The 21,870-nt window shown below is 43.1% G+C and overlaps 1 protein-coding gene across 2 annotated transcripts in view; it reads right to left on the bottom strand.

The window, feature by feature from the left end:
* The window catches only part of PRKCB (protein kinase C beta), a 226,648-nt gene extending 205,399 nt beyond the window's left edge, over positions 1–21,249 (bottom strand). For both annotated transcript variants that reach the window (XM_088448218.1, XM_088448217.1), the window contains exons 1-2: positions 20,990–21,249; positions 17,476–17,507 (exon numbers count right to left, since the gene is read on the bottom strand). In XM_088448218.1, coding sequence (XP_088304344.1) covers positions 17,476–17,507; positions 20,990–21,150 — 193 coding nt within the window. In that variant the 5' untranslated portion in view covers positions 21,151–21,249. The remainder of the gene's footprint in view (positions 1–17,475; positions 17,508–20,989) is intronic.
* Between the last annotated feature and the right edge of the window lie 621 nt (positions 21,250–21,870).

Genomic DNA, 21,870 nt, shown 5'->3' on the forward strand with positions numbered 1-21,870 from the left:
GACTTAACTGAATCGTTGTTTAATAGGTAAATTCCCAACAGTCAGTACCAAGGACTTGGATATCCAATAGGAGTACGCCAGCATGCATAATATATAAATAAATAAAATATATATATATATATATATATATATATATTATATATAGTCCCTCTTACGGTATAAACCGCTTGGTAAATGTGCCGGCTTCTAATGAAAATAAGGCAAGCGTGCACCACCTGGCGTTAGCAGTGTGCCAACTCACGTTACTGCGGTCTTGAAATGTCTGGACCCTCAGTCTGAACATCCTCGGAATCTGCAATAGAGGCCTTCCTGATGGATGGTTGCTAGTCCCCGGCCGGGTGATAGCACAATGGGAGAGTTAATGTCGCTTAGTTCTTGCCGTGATAAAATTAATTTATGTGGGATCCTTTATGTGCTGACTGCTATATTTCTACAGTGAATCCATCATTGTGGGGATCACAATGATAGTTTTTTTTTTTTTTTTTAATTAGAATTGACTGCTACGTATTGCAACATCTTGGATTGATTTCTTTTTCAGCTTTCAATTTGCTACAATATTTTTACATTAGGTCTTCTAATAGGGCCCATACACATACCAATCCGTTTTACATCCGATTACCCTGCAGTTCCGTCGGCACGTTTTGTTTTTTTCCTTTGCACAAGATCAGTTGTATGATCGATCCTGTGCCTCACGCGCTCATTAGGGAATAGGGACAAACAGTCATTGTAATGAGTGTATTGCCACACGATGGATCGCATGAAAAAAAAAAAAGCCACGTTCTGAACACGATACGATGGAACATATGTGCTGCACATATGATCATACGATACGACTGAAGGACCCACGGGAGCGCGCATCTGATGAAAAAATGCATGATTTCAACAAGACTGAACGTACGTTGAGTCGAAAATCGTGTGATCGTCTAGAAATCGCGTAGGTGTATGGGGGCCTTAAGTCTTTTTAATTTACTCATATACATGTATCATTTATGTTTTTATCTACCCTTCCTCCCTTTCATACTATGTTTATTCTATAAGTTTTAGATTACGGATAACACTGTATTTTACGGTTTAGTAATTTTGGATATTAAATATGTGTGACCTCATACTATGGCTCTATAATATATGTTAGATATCATACAATTTCTACATATAGATACCCAGCGCGGATCATTATCATTTATTCATTGTTAAATCTCACCTGATCTCCCACCTAAAGTGATGGGAAATCGGGGGAGGGGGGGGCGATATTCAATTGTTTTTGGACCCCCATGTCTATGTGCGTATGTCGCGCCCAAACAGACCATATAAAGTCCTAGTTAGAGCGCAAAAACAGGAGTTTGTATGCCCAAAACCAGCACTTTTTGCCGATTTCTGCTCGCCACCTCAGGAGGGTGCGAGCAGAGATCTGTGCACCCTAAGCATTCGCGCCCAATCACAGTAACAATTGAATTGCTCCGTTGGGAGCCCATTAGCAACAGCCTCACACAATTGAATGACTCCATACAACTGACTACAACGCTCCACTGAGCACAGCCTGTACCTTCCTCCTCCATTCATAAGGAGCAATTCATAAGGAGCATTCATAAGGAGCAAATAGGGTTGAAGTTGCCTAAAGGATACATGAAAAGGGGCAGACTAGATGGGCCAAGTGGTTCTTATCTGCCGACAAATTCTATGTTTCTATGATTCATACAGAGCTCTTCACTGATGATGAGTTGAACAGAACGCTCTCGTACAGATAGGAAAAACGCATGTGTGTGTACTCAGGTTTCAAATGTGTTCACGCGCTTTATGTTTAAACTCAAAATGCCCCCAAAATATCATATGCATTTATTACGAGATTACCCTGTTCTCCTGCGGCTAGTTCATGTCAACTATTGCGATGCAAATATAAATACATAAAGGAAACCAGTGTCTACAGCAATCCGCCGTGAAGAGTTAATTTGGCAAGATTAGGAGAGCCACCCGCTCTGTTTTACCTGCTCAAGAGGATATTTACTAATTAACGAGATACAGGGAAACCCTCGCATACAGCCTCCTGAGGACACACTTCCAGAAAAGCTATACAAACAAAAGCAAAACAGATGATGCATGCATAATTACAGGGGGGAAAAATCAAGTGTAGCTGAGTTCAGTCATCAGAAAGTAACTACCACCCACACGTGGGGTTAAGAGCTCTGAAATAGCAACGGCAGCCTGCTCGCAGTATCACCAGCCACAGCCTTTACAATCAATATCATCGGCTGTTTGCACAAGGCCAGGCAGGGGAAAAAAAACCTGTATTATTATTGACTTTGGTCCTGTGATAAATTGCTGGGATTGACTTGCGCTTCTAACCGTGCCCTCCAAGCAGTACTGCACAGTTATGGGGGAGCCTGCAGGATGGAAAATTAAATAGGATTTTATGCAATGTCTTTAAGAACACCCCCCCAACCCATGCGATTCTTGGATTGCCAAAGGGAATGCAACCTTTGGGATCAAATCTATTGTTGATTGTAGGTTATTTTATTCATCTATTTCTAGTCCTCAACACAATATAGTAGACAACACAAATCATTTGTTCCATATTTTTCTAGCACAGAAATTTCCAAATGGGGGAGGAGGGGGGGCATTTAATAAGGTTTTGTACAGTTCAGAGATTTATAAAGCTGCATGGATTCAAACATGCAACATTTCTTTATAATGGAGCCTTAGGCTGCACACCATGGAGACACCCATCTCTGTGGGTAGAACCAATATTTAACCTATCAATCACTGGGAACTAGCAGCACTAAACGCATCATAGCCTCAGTGTCATCAATAGAACCTAGGGAATCATAGTCCCGACATTACAGATGGGAAAAAAAAAAAAAAAAATCAGAACAAGATAACGCCCCCAAACTGAACAGTTTTGGCAATTGAGTTAAATGGCGCAATACGAGGCGCTTGAAGTTGGCGAAGCACGCTGAAAAGACAGGTCAAACCTACAAATGAGGCATGACACACTAAATACTCGTATCTACAAAGAAAAACAGGGATTCTGATGTCACTGGCCACGTTCCCTTACAGAGACATGAACTGGACACGACGGGCAGGGCGTTCAGATACCCAAACCTTGCCGACACGAGACAACAACCTCCCTCCGTCTCTAATACAGGCATGAAATGAGAAAGTCAGAAACGTCACAAATCGAAGTATTTCTATGGCTGCAAAAATAAAACACCTCAGGCTAAAATAGCAAAACAAATCGCTGCATGCAGCCAGAAAATAATTTTGCCCAGGAGTCTTTCTAAATCTGCTTCACTAAAGGGAAACAACTTCTTGAACCAAACGATCCTGTCACATCATCACAGGTGTCTCCCCAATCTCCTTCACCAAATGCAACACATCTGTTATCAACAGAGTCACATGAGAGCATATGTAGCAGACCTTAGCAATAACTACAAATATATAGAGCATTATAGGTTTTTGGGGGGAGGGGGATTTTGCAACAAACATTTTTTTGCACCATCTAATATATAATGCTACAATTCAAATTGTGCCCCATGTATAATAAGGACTATTAACTAGGTCACCGTTATCTTATTTATGGAGGCGATTTGAATTCCACCATAATAACAACTATCGCCTTAGATAAATCACTATTTGGATAATGGTGAATAGAAATTAATGAGCGGATCATGCTAAATCGAAAACTGGTAAAACGTTGCTTGTAGCTTATCGCAAATAACCTATGTCCTGAATGCATCCAATACACACCAGCTTGATCGGCATAACCTAACGCAGGTAGTTCTAGCCTCCAGATACTAATTATGATAAAGCAGAGAAACAAGGTGACATTTAAACTTGGAATAGCAGTATCGCGCTGAAACAAAAATGATGCGGGTCCCAGGTACCCAGCTGATACCTAACATTTGCACTCCCCATTTCAATCCATTCTTCTAAAATACATGGTTCTACATAGTCTGGTTGTAGGATTCGACAGGCTCCATCGGTCCAACCCCACCACAGTAGAAGAGAAGAGGAGAGCAGGGAATAACAATGGCACGCCGATAGCAAATTATGTAATTGTGTCTGTGGGATTTTTCTTTTACCAGGGATTGACGTGAATGGGCACTATTCTCTTAAGTCATGCATAGCATGGTAGCATTAAGCATTCAAACAATAATAATCTTATTCATTCAAAGGAATGCAATGCTGCTTTGTTATTGCCATAGGATACAACATGTTGTATCCTAACATGGGCTCGCATAAATGTTCCAATTCTGACTGGCACATCGATAAACAATTAAATATGTGGTCGCAGCACTGCTGTGAGAGGAAGGGGCAGTGGCCGTTCAGCTGTAGGGGCCCGTAAAAAAAAGTGTTTGCTGCCATGCTGCTCTAAGCAGCAGGGGTTCGCGGTCACCTACACTCCTGTGGAGTGGTGGTGTGTGCAAGCCAAAAAGGTGGAAAAGGGCAAGCGATCGCCAAGATCCATCACTGATCAGTGCGGCCCCCCGGGTTTGTCTCTCTCCATTATTCTAAACGCTGCTGCTCAGCCGCTGAAAGCATGTTTGAAAAATGAGCCTGGAGCCTACTGAGCTATGATTGGCTCAGCGGAGACGTCATGTGACACTGTCCACCAATCGGGGGGATATCCAAAGCCTGTCTCCTCCTCGTATACTGTACTATGTACTGATTTGATGACAGGCTGTCCATGCTGGAGAGTAAACTAGCCAAATCCTATTGGCTGTAGCAGTGCGACCTGTGGGACCCACCCATTTTGATACATAGGGTCTCTTGCCACCTATAGCGCATAAGAGATGCGTTACTGCTTTAAGTGCGATGTCCGGTTCATATTTTTGCAGCTTCGTCTTTCTGAAACACGTCGTTGGCACCCGAGTCCTTGCTATTACCATCCCTGTAGAGAGCGCCATAGATATAGTACAGTTCTGGGTGCAGAACCCCATTATAGATACACCACTCACTTCATACATAATTACAGATGTTCATCATTGTAGGAAGTAGGCCAATGGCCACATGGGGTTAATTGATGTACTTTATTTCTTCTTTCCATTAGATGTTTTAAATATTATTAGATTTTTCTTTCAGGGGAGGGGGACAGTGGATTAGCAATGCTGCTCTATTTATTTGGTCTGGCCCCAGTCTATTAATCAACTTCCTGGGGAGTGCGGTGCTCTCTATGGTATAGCAGTCACCTGAGTTTATTCTCTCTGTATTATATGGCAGTCACCGGGGGATGTTCTTTGTATTGTATGGCAGAAACCGGGGAATGGTCTCTGTATTGTACAGTATGGCAGTCACCGGGGGGGGTGATCCTTTCTGTATTGCACAGCAGCTTCTGACATGTTTACAGTACATTATCTAGGGTCAGAAAATGCCCTCCAGCCATCTCTTAACCCACTTCCACTGTCCTCCCCATGCATCCCTTCCCAGTACACCTCCCAGTTTTATCCCTACTCCCCTAGACTGTAAGCTCTCAAAGACAGGACCCTCTTGGTTCTCAACCTGCACTATTCTGGTCTCCAAATGCACTCCTTCTCATAGTCAGTGACTCTAATCCATTCTGTCTGCACTTCCCTGGGGACGGTGTCTAAAATTGCTGCAGTTAAGAATGGCCACTCACTCAGTTATAGAATTATCTCATGGTTTTAATTTGTTTTATTTCCCCTGTAGTGTCCATTTGAATCTTTTCCCACTGTATTGTTTGCGTGTATCACTGTTACTTTCCCTGTACGGTACTACAGACATTAGGTGGCTCCATATAAATAAAAGAAAAATAATAATTATATAGTTCTGCGCACACAATGCGGGAGCAATTAAAGCCAATTGCCTTCATCGCCGTTGACTACCACATGGACTTATTACACTGGAGAAGTAATCTGAAGGCAGCTCAGGACAAGACCAGGTTACCGTTTGAGGAATTGCAGGGTGTATTGTATATAAAGACTTGCTGATTAAAAGGCTCTACCAGGATGCTGTACTCATTTTATAATGAATCAAAGTGAAGGTCTGTCCTGTAGATATTTATTTCAAGAGTCACACTGTTCGAGTTCATTCCTTCGGAAGCTAATCTAACGATACAGAGAATAATTTCCAAAGGAGTAACTTGCAGCTGTAATGCAACCAACCCAAGAGCTATCGATTTTCTTCCCAGCATCACGAGCCAGTTAAGTAATTACACAAGTTCTCTCTTTAATAACTTGACCAACAGCACAGCGTGATTAGGCACAAACACGTCTTATGCATACCCCACTGTTCTCAGTGTTTAAATTGAAACAGCGCTCAGAAGATTGAAAGCCCTGGTTTTATATGTAAAAGATGAAAAATGTGTTTATACTGACTTTATCCAGCCTCACCGGAGCTAAAGAGTAGCTGCAAAATGGGTGGAGCGGTTACTTGCATTATGGAGGGGAAAGAAAATGGTAAAATCATGCAAATATTTTTATAAAACTTTATTAAAAGTATACGAAACACAGAAAGTAAAGCTTGCTGCAGCAATACAACATTGCCAAAAGGCTATTGGTTCACTCAAATCAGTGACTAAAAACCCGTGACAGATTTTCTCAGAACTCAGCATCATGCAGCGAGCAACTTCCCATTAGCTTCCCAGAACTGATCTGACATTCAATAAAGTGTAAGACCATGCAAGAGAGTGTAGTAGTCTTCCCTACTCTAGGGGCCAGGAATACAAGGCGCCTAAAATATCACCGCTGACGTCTAGCTTTCGCAACCATTTTTCAGTCATCTTTATCCGGCTCCTTATAAAATCCTGCTGACTGACCGGCTACTGAATGCTGAATTGTTTTGTCCACCCATGTTCTAAAATATATCAATCCATTTTAGTGGTAGTTCCATTTAACCATAAAGCCTATGTACCAGATTTATAAAGTATATGGCAAGAACATACAAACAAACACCAGTGCCTATAGAGCTTTGCCGATTGTAACTAAAAATACCATACCAACCAAAAAGAATGGACACAACTATTTTTTCTACTGGATAAAAGAATAATAGTATAATGAACAGAAGCTGGCATGCCATAATTACTGATAAACATGTTTAAAATATAAAAATAAACCACTAAAATAAGACATTAGATTTGTTACTTGTTCCATTTTCCTCACATGCAGAAACACATCAGCCAGAGTCACAGAATACCTTGCCGTTCACGGATGTGTGCAGCCAATTTACCACCTTGGGCAAATTACTTTCCTTGTCTACCTGATTTAGCACACTGAATTCAGAGCTCTACAGACAAGCAATGCTGCATTACATACAGCAACCGGTTACCATTTTGTACATGTAAACTAGAAAACATTCTCTTTAGTACTGTGATTTAAAAGGGTGCTCTAGGTGTACCCATACCCCCCTACTCACATAGGGGGTAGCCATTTTGTAAACTGAACTGGGATGAGACAGCACTTCCTAGGGTAAATATTTCCTCAGCTCACAAAATGGCTGTTCCCACCTCGGTGAAGTCGACATGAATACTTTGAAAATAAAATAATTTTTACCCTCCGATTTTAAACATGAAATGGTCATTATTATTTAGCACAGCGACATTATTGTGTAGGAAGCCATACGGCTGTGTGGAAGACAATAGACCAGGCACCTTCTGATATAAACCCCAGCAAATGGGGCTATTAAAATAGAACAGGGAGGTAATTCCAGGCTAAATTACCATTCCTTGCAAAAATTATATGGGTTCCTCCCAGAGAGATCTGTTTCTCTGTCCTTGGAGACTACTGATAAATAATTGTAAAAATCTGAAAATTCATTAATTAAAGCAGAGGCTCCTTTGAACCCGTTCTCTCAAAATCCAAGTTCAGAGAGCATTGAGCCACTGATAAATGTATGGCGACTCCATTATCTCTCCTATCTGGGCTGTTATCAGTGCATTAACTTACATTAGGTTCTTAAGCTTTTAAGCTTCTTGTTATCGGTTTCACTTCCGTTGTGTGGACAGCACAGTGAAGGAAACGGGTGGGTTCCTATGCAGAAACCTCCCAGAATTCATCTTATCAATGGACACAGCCATTGTGTTTTCCACTCATTGCCTCGCAAAATAGGCCATCCGACAGGAAAAGCACCAAAACGTTCATCAAACCATCCCGCCGTAACACAACACAACAATGCAAGTCTAAACAACTATATATAAAACGTACTGTGTTAATGTGGACAGTGCGGGTGAAGGAGAGTACTCCCAAAAAGGGGGTACTCCCACATATCTCCTAGTTAGGAGGCCGTTAGTTACTTAGGTGAAATGAATTCTACATGCTGCTACAAAACAAAAAACTTTAATACCAATATTTCCCTTTTCCTTACTATTAATGCAATTGTCATTTTCAAAAAAACCTGCTCTCCCATTTCACCATAATAAAACATCAGGTCAATCAATGAATGGGAAGCAATCGGGAAGCCGACTGCCTAAATACCGGCAGCCGGCTTCCCGACTGTCTTATCCCGGCATGGGTGAAATGCTGGGCGTCTAGATGTAGACGCCCGCATTTCCCCGATGCCGGAAGACCGGCGCCCGGCATCAAGATCGTAGTGATGCCGGGCGCCGTGAGCGGACAGCCGCGGGGGGGGGGGGGGGGGATTTAGGTTTAGGGCCCCCCCCGGGAGGGTTAGGCTAGGGGGAGGGAGGGTTAGGCACCCCCGGGGGGGACTTATGTTTAGGTGGCGGGGAAGGGGGTGGTTAGGGTTAGGCACTTAGAGGGGGGATTAGGGTTAGGCACTTAGAGGGGGGATTAGGGTTAGGCACTTAGAGGGGGGTAGTTAGGGTTAGGCACCCCTAAGGAGGGTTAGGGGGGTTAGGTTAGGTTAGTCTATACTTACCCATCCACGATCAGGATTTCCAGCGCTGTCGGGCTTCCGCTGCTTCGAACTCTGCTCCTGTCGGGCTGCCGCTGACGGGAATCGGCTGCGGCCGGCGGTATATCATACCCATTCCCAATGAATCAATCAGCCACTGCAGAAATTATTCTTGTAGGCCTAACCAGGGTTGTCTTGGGCCCTGGGCAAATCAATGCACTGGGAGCCCTACCCACCCATTCATGGGAAAAAAAAAAATGTAAATGGTCAATAAAATGAAACCCTCCTGCATGCCCATCAGACATCCCACACATGCAGAGACTCTGTCTGACTGGTCTGAAGCCGGCGGATGAAGTGAAACTGGGACTGAGGTGAATACTCGCGGCTGTATGGGGGTGGGTTTGTGGGCCCTACAAGCTTCGAGCCCTTGGGCAACTGCCCAACAAGCCCAATGGAAGAGATGGCCCTGGGGCTAACGGAATTAAATTTAAGTATTAAAAAAAAAAATAAATCCAAAACAAAAAAAAAAAATTTTTGAAACTGCATTAAAATCAATTGTATTGGGAATCACCTGAACGACACTAATCTAAAATGATAAAGTACTGACTAATAAGGTTTACTGAGATCTTGTAAAAGCAGAAACGGAGGAACAATACAATAAACACGCATATAAAGTTACATCGTAAGTCTCTACATATCTATTACACCTGTCAAAGAGAAAAGTGAACCTGGTTATGCTTTATTGAAACACAATAGTAAATACTAGAAGAGCAGTATTATACCTATTGAGGGGGCCGATACTTAATATTCTCATGGTACAGGCAAATAGGTTGCAATTCCCAGAGGATCATTCATAAGTGACTTTACGGAGTTGTTACTCACATAAACAAACGTAAACAAACGTTAACACACACACACACACACACACACACACACACAGGAAGGTGGATGGCCTAAGGAGCTTGCGAGAGAGTCAAGGGGCGGTAATCAATTGTTTTAGCGTGCGCGATCTCGCGTCTAAAGTGATGGGAGATCGTGGGGCGCTAATCAATTTATGCCGATCTTCACGTTGAACGCGCCCAAAGAGGTCGGGTTTAGCCGCGTAAAACAACTACACCCGACCACAGAGCTGGGCGCGATCTCGAAAAGTGCAGTTTGGGAGCCCAAACGGGTCACTTTTCGTGCATGTTAGCTCGCACCCCCCAGGGGTGAGAGCTGAAGTGCCGGCGTCTGCAGCCGATTGAGCCCGATGGTAATAGCTCCGTTGGGCGCAAAGAGGGGTTGAAACAATTGAATACCGCCCAATGTTTATATCCACTACCCCCAGGCCCCAGTTATTGTCAGTGTACATGTACTTTGCACTAGAAACATTAGCTTTAAAGCAAGGCACGAATAAAACTGCACCCTCATAATCCGGGCCAAAGAAAAAAATGTATTCTATTACCCCGTGGTGATTACCCCGCGCAAGTCCCCACCGACGGACTGATCCTTGCAGTTCCACGCAAAACCCCCCACAACATCGGGTTCGCGTGCTGGGAAAGAAACTATTGATTCCGCAGTTTACACAGAGTCGGTGGGTTTCGGCGTCCGAATCCTGAATTTTCGGTGCAGGAAAAAGGCTATTTAATTGAATAGCCTTTCCCCGCGCCGCAGGGATTTTTGCCGGCAATTAGTCGTGGGGTAAACCCCGCAGCTAATTCAATATATCCCCTGAATGTTACACTACAAAACTAGGGGGCCCATTTATCAACGAGTTTTATCATAAGCAAGGAGTTTTAAAACGTATGATAATGGTGATCCAGCCAATCAGCTCCTAACTGTCATCTGTTTGATGCGTCTAGCGCACGTTAAACTAAGAAAGTAAACGGACAGACAGCCACTCACTTATGCAAGTTTCTTACTGATGAGTGTTACACGGTGGCCCTTACACAACTTTCCTAGGAGGTGCACAACTGTCATGTTAGAAACCTGGTAAAAGGCAATGCTTATTGAGAGTAAACCGGCCGAGTTTGTTTCTATAAATAGTCGGCTGAATTCTTGTGAAAATAACAAAACGTTGCCGACAATGTCTAACAAAAAACACACAATCGTATCTATTGCAATTTCCTGATTACATAACCTCTTCCCATTCATACCGTCTTAAAATGCCATAAAACAGATTAATTCACCACCAACAGTAAACTAGTGCAGTGCAAAAATTGGCGAATGAGACATCTCATGCGTATTCCTTAAATTAAAATATTGTGGGGTGTCTGGGGCTAATGATACCTAGCATGCACCAGCCAATAGCACCGAAGTCAGTACTGTACCGCCCAGCATTACCACCCAGTTATACACAACTCCCCCGTAGAATAAAAAATATATATATATTTCTAAACTGCTGTTAATTTGTTTTGTTTTTTTTAAAAAAAAGAACTTATGCGGTTTTTATATACTTTAGTTAGTTGTTTGCTTGCATTATATTTGCTGTATTTATATATCTAAAAACATAATTTTTTTTTTTTTTATATTCTTTTGATATATTCTTTATTTAACAATTTTCTGTATGTCTCAAGATAAACATTATAGTCTCTGTGGTCAGTTGCTGGATCCATACTATACAGCCACTCACAATTCATTATCTGTCATCGCTGAATGTGAATGTACTTTCGGGATGTTCTCCTGAATATGCCTTGGGAGCCAAACCTACACAATTAGGGTGCCACGTGTGCTTTTTCTCTCTTCCAAGGGAAAGTCCCGTTCTTGTTGCCACTGGCAATAGCTACCTAATTGACTTGTTCTAATTGTAGAGTTCATCCAAAATGGAACAATAGGTGACGTCTGTGGACAGAGCACACCTCAAGTCACAGGAGCATTCCAGTTTTAGAAGTCTTGGACATCATCCCTTTGAATATCACCCTGGGTAATATTCATGCCAGAGTTGAAGGGGTTAAGCATGAGTTCAGACGACAAACTACTTCACAACTCCCAGTAATTATCTGTAACTGAACATCCGCTTACAGTTGTGACACCACAAACTAGTGAAAAACAGCTGGTGCTCTACAACCGAAGCACCGCGTGAATAGCTACAGAAAAAGGTTAGTAAATGACCCTGAGTATCTATTTGCTGACATCAGTGTGACAGGAGCCTCACAACACTACTCTATGCTTTTGTCGAACTTGGCCGATTCCACAATCCAGCTCTCATACTGTGGGTGCCCACTTCCTACATCCCCCTCCTCACATCATGACACTAAATAGTCACAAACAGCCCCGTCCACACAGACACATCACTTATCTCCTGATATACTCTGTGCTGCAGGATCATCCTGTTCCTTCCAGTATATAACTTCTAGTCTGTGGCTTCTCATTTCATCCATTCACCTCCTTATGGGATTGATTTATAAATCAGTGTTAGGTGAAGTGAAAAGTGAAGAGTGAAAAGTGATAAGGTACCAGCCAATCAGCTCCTAACTGTCATTTTCCAAACACAGCCTGTGAGATGGCAGTTAGGAGCTGATTGGCTGGCACCATATCACTTTTCCTAACACTGCTTTGTAAACAGACCCCTATATCATGTAAATGCCCCTGTCTTTAATGACATAATCACTCATCTCCAAATATAATCTGTGCTGCTGAGGGACCCTGCTCCTTCTACTATATAACCTAGGGGCTCATTTATCAACGACTTATCATATGCAACAAGTTTTAAAATTGGTCATTCGTTTGAAAAATGACAGTTGGGAGCTGATTGGCTGGAGCACCATTTGTCATAGGCAACGAGTTCTGCATATGGTAAAACTGCTCCTGCCACATGCAGCCCTGCACACATCACTCATCTCCTGATATGCTCTGTGCTGCTGCTCCATCCATTAATAAAACTCTCAGCTTGAGGCTTCCAGTAAGGAATAGATTTCACCCTTTAGATATAAAAGTACATACGGAGCCAATACTAGGAAGCATGTGGCCAACATGAAGCTGGAAGAAGGGAAGGAGGGTGCAGAGTGGAGGCCAGTAAGTGGAAGGAAGCAGACAGAACAGATTAGAGAGTCTATGGCAGTTATGCAATATGTGAGTGTGACCTCATAAGATTACAGGCATTGTAATGGAGGAGTCCAAAGAGGAACAGATTGGAGCCTGAGCAGGGATAGGCTATAGGTCAGGTACTGGAGGGGAGGAGGAAATATGATGGCTCTAAAACAAAATTGGGGAGATAACACATAAGGGGGAGACGTGTCAAGTTATCATTTACAGGCTGTGCTAGATCTATTGGAACTTTCGCTCTCTCCACGGCTTGATACATCTCCACCAGAGACAGATCAGCAACAGAAAGGGGAGGAAGCAGCTGAACCAGAACAGTCATTCATAGGGAAACTTTTCAGTAGAACAGATTCCGTTGTCCTGGGACGCAAAGTGACAAGTGTGGCTGCTATGTGACACAGCCCTCACCAGCCAGCTACTGGAAAGTAGCAAGAAGAGTGTGTAGCTTGGACACATCCGTGCAAGTTCACCTCCATCATGATGACTCCGTGACCATTAGCACTTCAGGGCCACTTTCACTTAAGGCCCTCCTGTAACGCTCCTCAATGCATCTCATGATGCGCCTGTCACTTCTTAATGAACGGATATTTGTGGTATGTGGGTAAAACATCTGAGTCAACCAACAGCAACACGTTATCTGCTTCCAGCCTTATCTTGATTTGCTCAGTGTAGTTTGTGGCCCACGCTGAGAGAAAGGCCTCCCCTTTAGGCTTCCGCACAGCAGCCTTGGTGATCCTAGATTGTAAGGCGCATTGCACCAGGTCTCCTAACTTACTTACTGAGGACACAGTCACATGCACCCGTGTGCATTACATAACTTACGATGCATAGATATCTGCCTACGCAAGGCACCTAGCATAGTGATCATTTACAGTACTTAGCAGGTTATTCCTTATAATACAAAAGTGAGCACTGACATCAGCACTCCACAATTATAAGCTATGACATCACAAGTGACTGTAGATCTAGATTTTTATTTTTATTTTTTTACAGGAGCTTGCATATATTAGCATTGTGCATTAAAAACTAATTGGTATAAGAAAGGGAAAAGGATATTGAGAGTAGCAATCAGCTTATATATTAAAGTAAGTGGTACTGCTGGTGTAAATACAGAAGAAATACTGTGAATTACTTCACACACGTATTCCAAAAGATGTAGGTCTATACTACAGCGCAGAGGTCAAAGAATATGAAATTAAAACACATTTTCAAGAAAGAGAATGGGGCAAATAGTTATATGTACAGAGAAAACACAACAGAGACAATAGAAGCATCAGGTTGATTACACATAAAAATTAGCAGGCCTATACGAAATTAATAATTATACTCCACAGACAAAGCAGAAGTGGTACCGCACGGTTGGTTAATATGAGAAAAGGTATTATAATAATTCATATTATTTACATTGTATCATTATTGCCCTTATTTATCATATGGAACCCGATCTTGTATAGGTGGATCAGTGCAGTTACTATAAAAGCTCCTTGGTGTGATACTCCATCAATTATACAGCAGAATAGCACTGCTTAGATAACAAGGGCCAGGCGTGATTGCTATCACAGTACACATCATCATTTCACCAGCAGCATCCAGAAGAGCTTGCAGATCATGAACTCCCTTGATCTGTGAATTTCTATTAATCCTCCTATATGCATTTTTAAAAAGGATATGCAATTAACCCTGCGCTTCCTAACAAGTACAGAAGCGCAGCCTGTAACACTCCGGGGCATCTACCTTACTCAGGACAGCAGGGGTTAAACCTACCCACATTCCTAGAGGAGGCGCACATCTGAAGCCAATCACTACCTATACAGGAGCATGCAGGTTGGATATTGCAGGATTGCTCAATTTCTGCTAAACAAGGACCCACTCTGTTGTAGCATATACTTCACTGTATGCAAATATAGAGACAAGACAAAAGGCACTGTAGTCATAAAACAGCGCACGGGCATTTCACTGTCCTGGAGGAAGAGATGTGCATGGGAAAATATATGGGGGCCTATTCATCAAATGATAAATGGCCCATTAGCCATGCGGAAACGGGGTCCGAACAGGACCACCTGATATTCAGCAAATTTGCAGGAGCAAGCGACATCCCCAGGTGGAGCTTGTTCTCGTAGCCCCGTTCCTTTCTATTGGAAGGAGTTCCGGGGATGCAAAGAAGGATCCGAGCCGATCCCTCCGCCACCTCCTCACTGAACACCCGTCGGATGAGTATTGAAGCGGCGACAGGGGACAGGTAAGTAACACAGCTGCTTCTGTAGCTGCGCTACTAATCGCGGGGACAGCTGCTTTTCAGAGCTGCTGTCCCCACACCGGAGCAATAATGAATTGCTCCGGAGTTAAGTATCCCCGCTGCGAGTAGGCCCCTGTGCCTAGGTAACACTGCCAGTGCTGGCAATAATCCCTGAATAACGCACACAGTGCACGGCTGCAGCCAAGCTAAGGTTTTGCTTCTGTCCTTCTTCAGCAGCACGGGTTGCACCCTTTTGCGTACAATGGCAGCCATGTCTGGCCTGATCTGGATTGGATACATTTTGCAGAGGTTCCTCACTCACAAAAGGTGAATAAAGCTGAAGGCTAATGCAATCCAAACTTCTCTCATAACTGGCAGCTACAGTGCTTTACAAATCTCTTGGAACTAGGAACTATAGGACACATGGGCATTTATGAGTTTCACTTACTCTTCCCTGCAGCATTACGTTAGTCCTAAGTGATGCACGGCCTAAAACAGCAGCATTAGAGCATGATTCAGAGATGCGTGCAATGGTCGTTGCGACTGCGTTCTCAAATTCAGCGCACTTGCAAAAATATGCTAACTCAGCCACGGTCAACCTCAGGGAGTCTCAAATCCACAGCTTATTTACAGCAGTGAAAAGAATGAAAACATCGGCCGCACGTGGAACCTCTGAGCTAGCCTATGCCGTCTCGGCATGATACGTCGAGGCCTCTGACGCTGTGGACGATTTTGCAAGGGTTCATTAATGCACACCCAGTAAACGATCCCAACCTACCTGCATTTTCTAACCACCCTGTTACCTCCCCCCCCCCCCCCAAAAAAAAAATGCTCTACTGCGTCCAACATCAATATGGAATGCATCTACTGTATGAATCCGGCTCATTCTAGCACCCTGTCACAACACATGCAGTTCTTCCTTCCTGCCTGGGGTGTTGCTCTATGCTCTGGTGCTTCTAGCACACTCAGCTGATGCAATAAACTGCTCAAATACAGACCAAAGCGTGCTAGAAGCACCAGAGCGCGACACCCCAGGCAGGAAAGAGGAACTAACTGCATGGGTTGTGACAGATGCTGGGTGCTAGAATGAAAACTAACAAAGTGCAAACATGCAATAATACATCCAATATTGTAAGTCATTTCATGCAATTATCCAAATTCACTTGATCAATATTATCAATTTATTGTGTGCTGTACTTTATGGTGCAATGTACATTGTCTAGTAAATAAAGCTGTGTATTTAAAATGAAAAAAAAAAAAAATCTGACATAAAATAGGTTTGTAATATTTAGTACTTCGGTCAGTTTTATATTCTCAAATATTTGCTGACTAGCGCGAAGCCACTCTCGCAAACCGTTCAAATTCCAAAAATAATTCAAATGTCTTCACTGAATTTGATTTCGGGTAATATTTTGCTTTACTAAAAACATAAACCAGACCACACACACATCAAATGCGGAGTTTAAGACGCTGGTGGTGATTTCGATAAAACAGGACTGTAACCACCGGTCACTAAGATCATTGGGTACCATAGCAAGTAACACTTTGAAGATAAAAATTTTATTTAAACTGTATCAAAATTATATTTGATTTCTGTAGTTTGGTTGTTTTCTATTCTATAGGAGAAGAACGAAGACACAAATCTTGGTGATCTAGCACAGGGTAGTCTTTTAGTGGTGCCGATTGCAATAATTTTCAAAAAGGAAGCCTGCTTACTGAAGACTATCAACCGGAAACATAGCCAGTATATATTGCTAGGAATGTTTACAACCCCTATACAATCCGTATTTCAGACCCTTACCAGCAGGACGAGGGAATGCAAAGGTTTCTCAAAAATGCAAATCTCTCTCTTATCCCAAAAACATACCCCCGAATACACAAGACCTATGGGGTTCCACAAATTGTATTCTATGTATGAAAAAGTCTGGCAGATGTATAAATCATCTATTTAAAAGAAGAGATTTTATAATAGTCAATATTTCAATCACTTTGACTGACAGTCACGACGAAATACACATTCCCAAGAAAGCAATTCTATCATATGATAAAAAGGTGGACAGTATTAGTATGGAGGATTACAATGAGATGGATTGGGAGAAGGAAAAAAAATAAAAAAAAAACTACACAAAAAATAATTCTCTTAAAAAAAATGTTTAACGCGTTTGATATTTTACAGATACGGTAAACGCAGATACATTTGAAATCACAAATAAAGCTCCCAGAGCCTTTTTTTTTTAATCATCATTATCTATTGCATAATTACTAGCAGCAGGAGATTCCCTTGCAAGGAGATGCCTCTAAACACAGCCACAGGAATATGTCAATAAATCACAGGATGGCAGCTTTGCAAAAGGGAATATTCTCCTACACCCCCTACACATCCAGCATTAATATTCGCAAGGTGGAAGAACACTAACCTTGACACTGGAATCCCTGCTTGCCAAAACCCCTGCAAAACAAGATCACATGAAAAACAAAAGGAGAGGGTCAATCAATGGACACAACAATGTCTTAAAATAAATTATACTTTCTGCGATAGCCCGTATAAGCTCTGTGTAGATATTGCATCTTAAGCATTTTTATTTTAGAACAATATGTTAGTGACCTAAATAAAAAGGATTTACTCTGCGGAACATCCAAAAGAAAGCATTTTATTCCAATTAACCCAAAAGGTTATTTGCTTAATTGTGCCAAGTACAGCAGAAACCATATGCTAGACATAGTCTTATGATACCGTTCTGTACTAGCTACGAACAAACCCAAAAACTTGTATTTCCAGCATTTTGTTGACCTTCAGACTCATGCTCTGTCCAAAGATGTCACACCCTTCCCCGTTCAACAGGCCGTGACCCAAGATACTGTATAGTGAGAGGATTGTTACATATAACCAAGACTAACAGGAGGGCTCTGGAAGGAGACGGCGGATTATAGACAGAGACATAAACAATCGCCCTCTACTTAGCTGCTGTTACAAGGTTATGAAGTTTGCTTGCGAAGCTCACCATTCACTACACCAGAGGTTCCCAAATGTGGTCCTTAAGGCTCCCCAACAGTTCAGGTTTTAGAGCGATCAATTGTTAAGCACAGGTGACTTAATTAGTACCTCAGTCAATTTGATTTAACCACCTGTGCTCAACCATGGATCTCTCTAAAACCTGAACTGTTGGGGAGCCTTGAGGACCACGTTTGGGAACCTCTGCACTACACTAATAAGTAGGGATGGCCATCTATGTTTTCAAATCATCTGGCTGGCTGATTTCAACTATTTTTGCCATCTATGGCAGAGAACCATTGGTTCTCTGCCATCGATTAATGATTGGCTGACAAATTTTTCTCTTTATCTTAACAGGATGGAGCTTAGCCCCGCCCCCATTTTCAATTGACCAGCAGCCCGTCCTAACTCTAGCAGCAGTGGCCATCGAGGGGGTGCAAACCATCAATGGTTCACCACAGATGTTTTTTGTGCCATTGATGGTAATCACCGATGGGCCCATCGATGGCCGTCCCTACTAATAACTTATGAAGGTGTAACAGACTTAAGTATAAAGGCAGAAAACAAGTGAGCCTTTAACTTGTAGTGACCACAGAGCCAGGTCATCCATAAGGCCAGTTTGGCTCTAGTTTAGGGCCCAATGTACACTACAGGGGCAAGCATAACACCAGGCCTGTCAAACCTGTGGCTCCCTTCAGCTGTTGTTAGACTACAATTTCCAGCCTGCCTTAGCTGCTGATCGGAGGGAAGGTACAGGCCTGGGGATTACACTAACCAGTTTTCACGCAGAGGCTTTATGACAAGAGCAGTGGAAGAAGGGTCTCTAACAAATGTCTTGACTACAGCCCATTGGCCGTCCTAAACCAATGGTTGGTAACCATCAATTATCCTGTTTCGATTGAAATCTATTTTTATATTCAATGTTGGGATTGCGATGGTTACCCACATTGTATGCTTTTTTCCCTATGGCTGAAGTCATCCATTCTACGGTGTCCACAGAAGAGCTCCATTGCGCAAGCATGAACTTCCGAGGTCCACTGCGCATACGCAGTAACTAACCATTCAATGGTTATACCATTGAATGGTTATCATGCAACAGCGGCAACACCACCATTACTCGATGACCATCTCTAGGGCTTAATCAGGCTCTGAGTAACCATATTTTACAAATGTATTCCTAGCATTATGGTGACAGATAACCATTATAAATAAAATATAGACAGCCCCCTACAGTCACTTATTGGACGTGATAAATAAACATGAGTACATCTACAGTAAAGCAAACTGTAAAGGTAATAGTGTAAGACAGAACATCACAGAGACATAAGCACAGTGTCACAAAGAGGTAGGCGTCCTTACACGCAGACAGAACACATAACTACCCACCACGGTAAAGATACAAACAAAATTCCATTACAGTCAATACCACTAGTTTCAGGGTGTCAGATCAGGAGTTAAAGATTTTACAGCGGATCCTAAAACACCTCAGTAAAACACACAATTATTTTATCCATTTTTCCCCAGGGCATATGTGAATGACCCCTTAATCTAAGCCCGGACTACAGCCATGCCATAGGAATAGCAACACAGTGCTGAGTAGGGACAGTGATAAAACACAGCAGACGTGCAGAGACATGGTGAAAACATGTAGGGGTCTGTTACGGTTTAAAAGAAAATACCACTGAAAGCAGAACACAGTAAAAATGCATCTAGAGCAGGAGACAGATAAAAACAACAACATCTACAGAGTGTAGGCAGGAAGCCAGCAAACAAGTGTAAAAATCCAGTTTTATCAGCCCTGGGGTCTCTTGAACGAAGCAATGTGGATATTGAAATGAAGACTAAACCGTAAAAAACGCTGGTGAGGATAGCAAATTATTATGGATCACTTCTACAACTTCCTTGAGCTGTTTTCTCAAATACTGGGGTCTGCAATGCAGAGCAATAAGGCGTCAACTACGTAGAAATGTTGCCAATACACTAGCACGGTATCAGTGTGTAGAGGCTGCTGAACTATAACCCTCATTATTGGTCACCTGTGTATTTAGGGAGTTGTATCTTTGCAAGAGCTAGAACAGCAAAGCTTGGCGTATTCATTTCACTGAGCGACTGTCATCATAAGGGACATCCCATACATGTAGGCTCTGTTAGTTATTAGAGGGCTTTCTTAGCCATCTAATGCTGCAGCGTCAAACAACAATCTTGTACAAATCCCTTGCCTGAACCACAATACCTGTGTTATTGATGCAGTCTATGCTAGATTCCCTAACAGCACCATTCATTGACATCAGCTACACTGCAGACTCCCCAACACCACAGGGATAGCGATGATGGGATAGTTTCCCAGCAGCAATGTCAAGGATGGGTGACAATGGAATCTATGAGCAATGCAGTGCAGCCTCACCATAGTTTCCTGTGTGTTGGGTGTTTGTACCAGGAACCTGGTGTTATCAGTTAGACACTTTCTTGCAGGAGACTCATTAACACTGCATCATCCCCATCCCTTGCCTGTCAAACAACCCCTCTGCCAGGATGTGCCTGCAGTGCAGACCCCTGCAGTCCCAGAAAACACAGCTTATTGCACCAGTCAATCAATAAACAATATAGGTCCTGGTCACAATGATCACCCAGAATGAAAAACAAAAAAACACTATAGGCACTAGTATGGCTGCAGGGCAGGCACTAGTGTGGCTGTAGGGCAGGCACTAGCATGCATGTGGGGCACTACCTGAATCCAGCAGCTAATGGTTCAAGTTATAAAACAAAGTGCACAGTAACAATGAGAGGTGCCTGGCACATTTGACAAGTGGATGCAATTGCAATTTAAAGGGGCTTATGGCAAATGAGCATCGCACACTACATGAAAGTCCCCCGGAGCAGAACACAGGCTACACATGATGAAGCATGATGCCCAGCAGCAGGTCGGTGCCCGGTCTCACCAGATGAAGTCGGTGCAGTGGCTGCAGAAGGTGGGCTGCTTGAAGAAGCGCGCGGTGAACTTGTGGTCCTTCACTTCGTGCACGTTCTTCTGCCTGAGGGCCCCCTTCCTGGCGAAGGGGCTGGCGTTGTCCTCCACCTCGCACCCTGCGGGGTCAGCCATGCTGCGGCAATGCTCAGTGTCTCCGGTCCGGTCTCCCCGGGCGCACTGGCTGCTGCTGTACACACAGCTGCTGCAGCTTCTTCACCGCCGCACCGCGCGTCACCTGGCCGCGCCCCCTATCTGCATAGGCACGCCCCATGTCAGACACTAGCCACGCCCACACAGAGAGCTCCCTGCTCAGCATCTGCCGGGAATGTCCTCTCATAACACAGTGGTACTCTCTGCAATCAACCCTGCACTGTAAAGCACGGTGCTGAATTGTGCACAAGGCAATTCATGTCTGATCGCACTTTAAAGCACACACAATGCTATACAGTGTGCACAAGGCGATTTATGTCTGATCTGTATGTATGTATGTATGTATGTAGATTCTGCTTAGCTATTCAAAGTGCAATTAACGTGATGTCCTGTACTTGCTAACTATATATTTTAAATGCAGGCATCAGGGCTATAACTACCACACGGTTGGTCAAGATAGTACTTGCCAGGGGCCCTGGTCGAGAATGGGACCCAACCCCGGCTCAGGTATGATGTTTAAACCTTTGGAGGCCATCAATCACCCAATGCTGAGGGAATGCTATCCATAAATGACCCCAGTAGGGTGAGCAACCATCCCGATTTGCCTGGGACTGACCTTGCTATTTTGTGTGAAAAGGAAATGTAACATCCATTCGGTGACTTTAAAAGTAAAGTAAAAAATATAGGGATCTGTTTACTAAG

The sequence above is a fragment of the Taudactylus pleione genome, unplaced genomic scaffold, assembly GCF_031769625.1.
Source record: "Taudactylus pleione unplaced genomic scaffold, aTauple2 ptg000451l, whole genome shotgun sequence".
Lineage (NCBI taxonomy): Eukaryota > Metazoa > Chordata > Amphibia > Anura > Myobatrachidae > Taudactylus > Taudactylus pleione.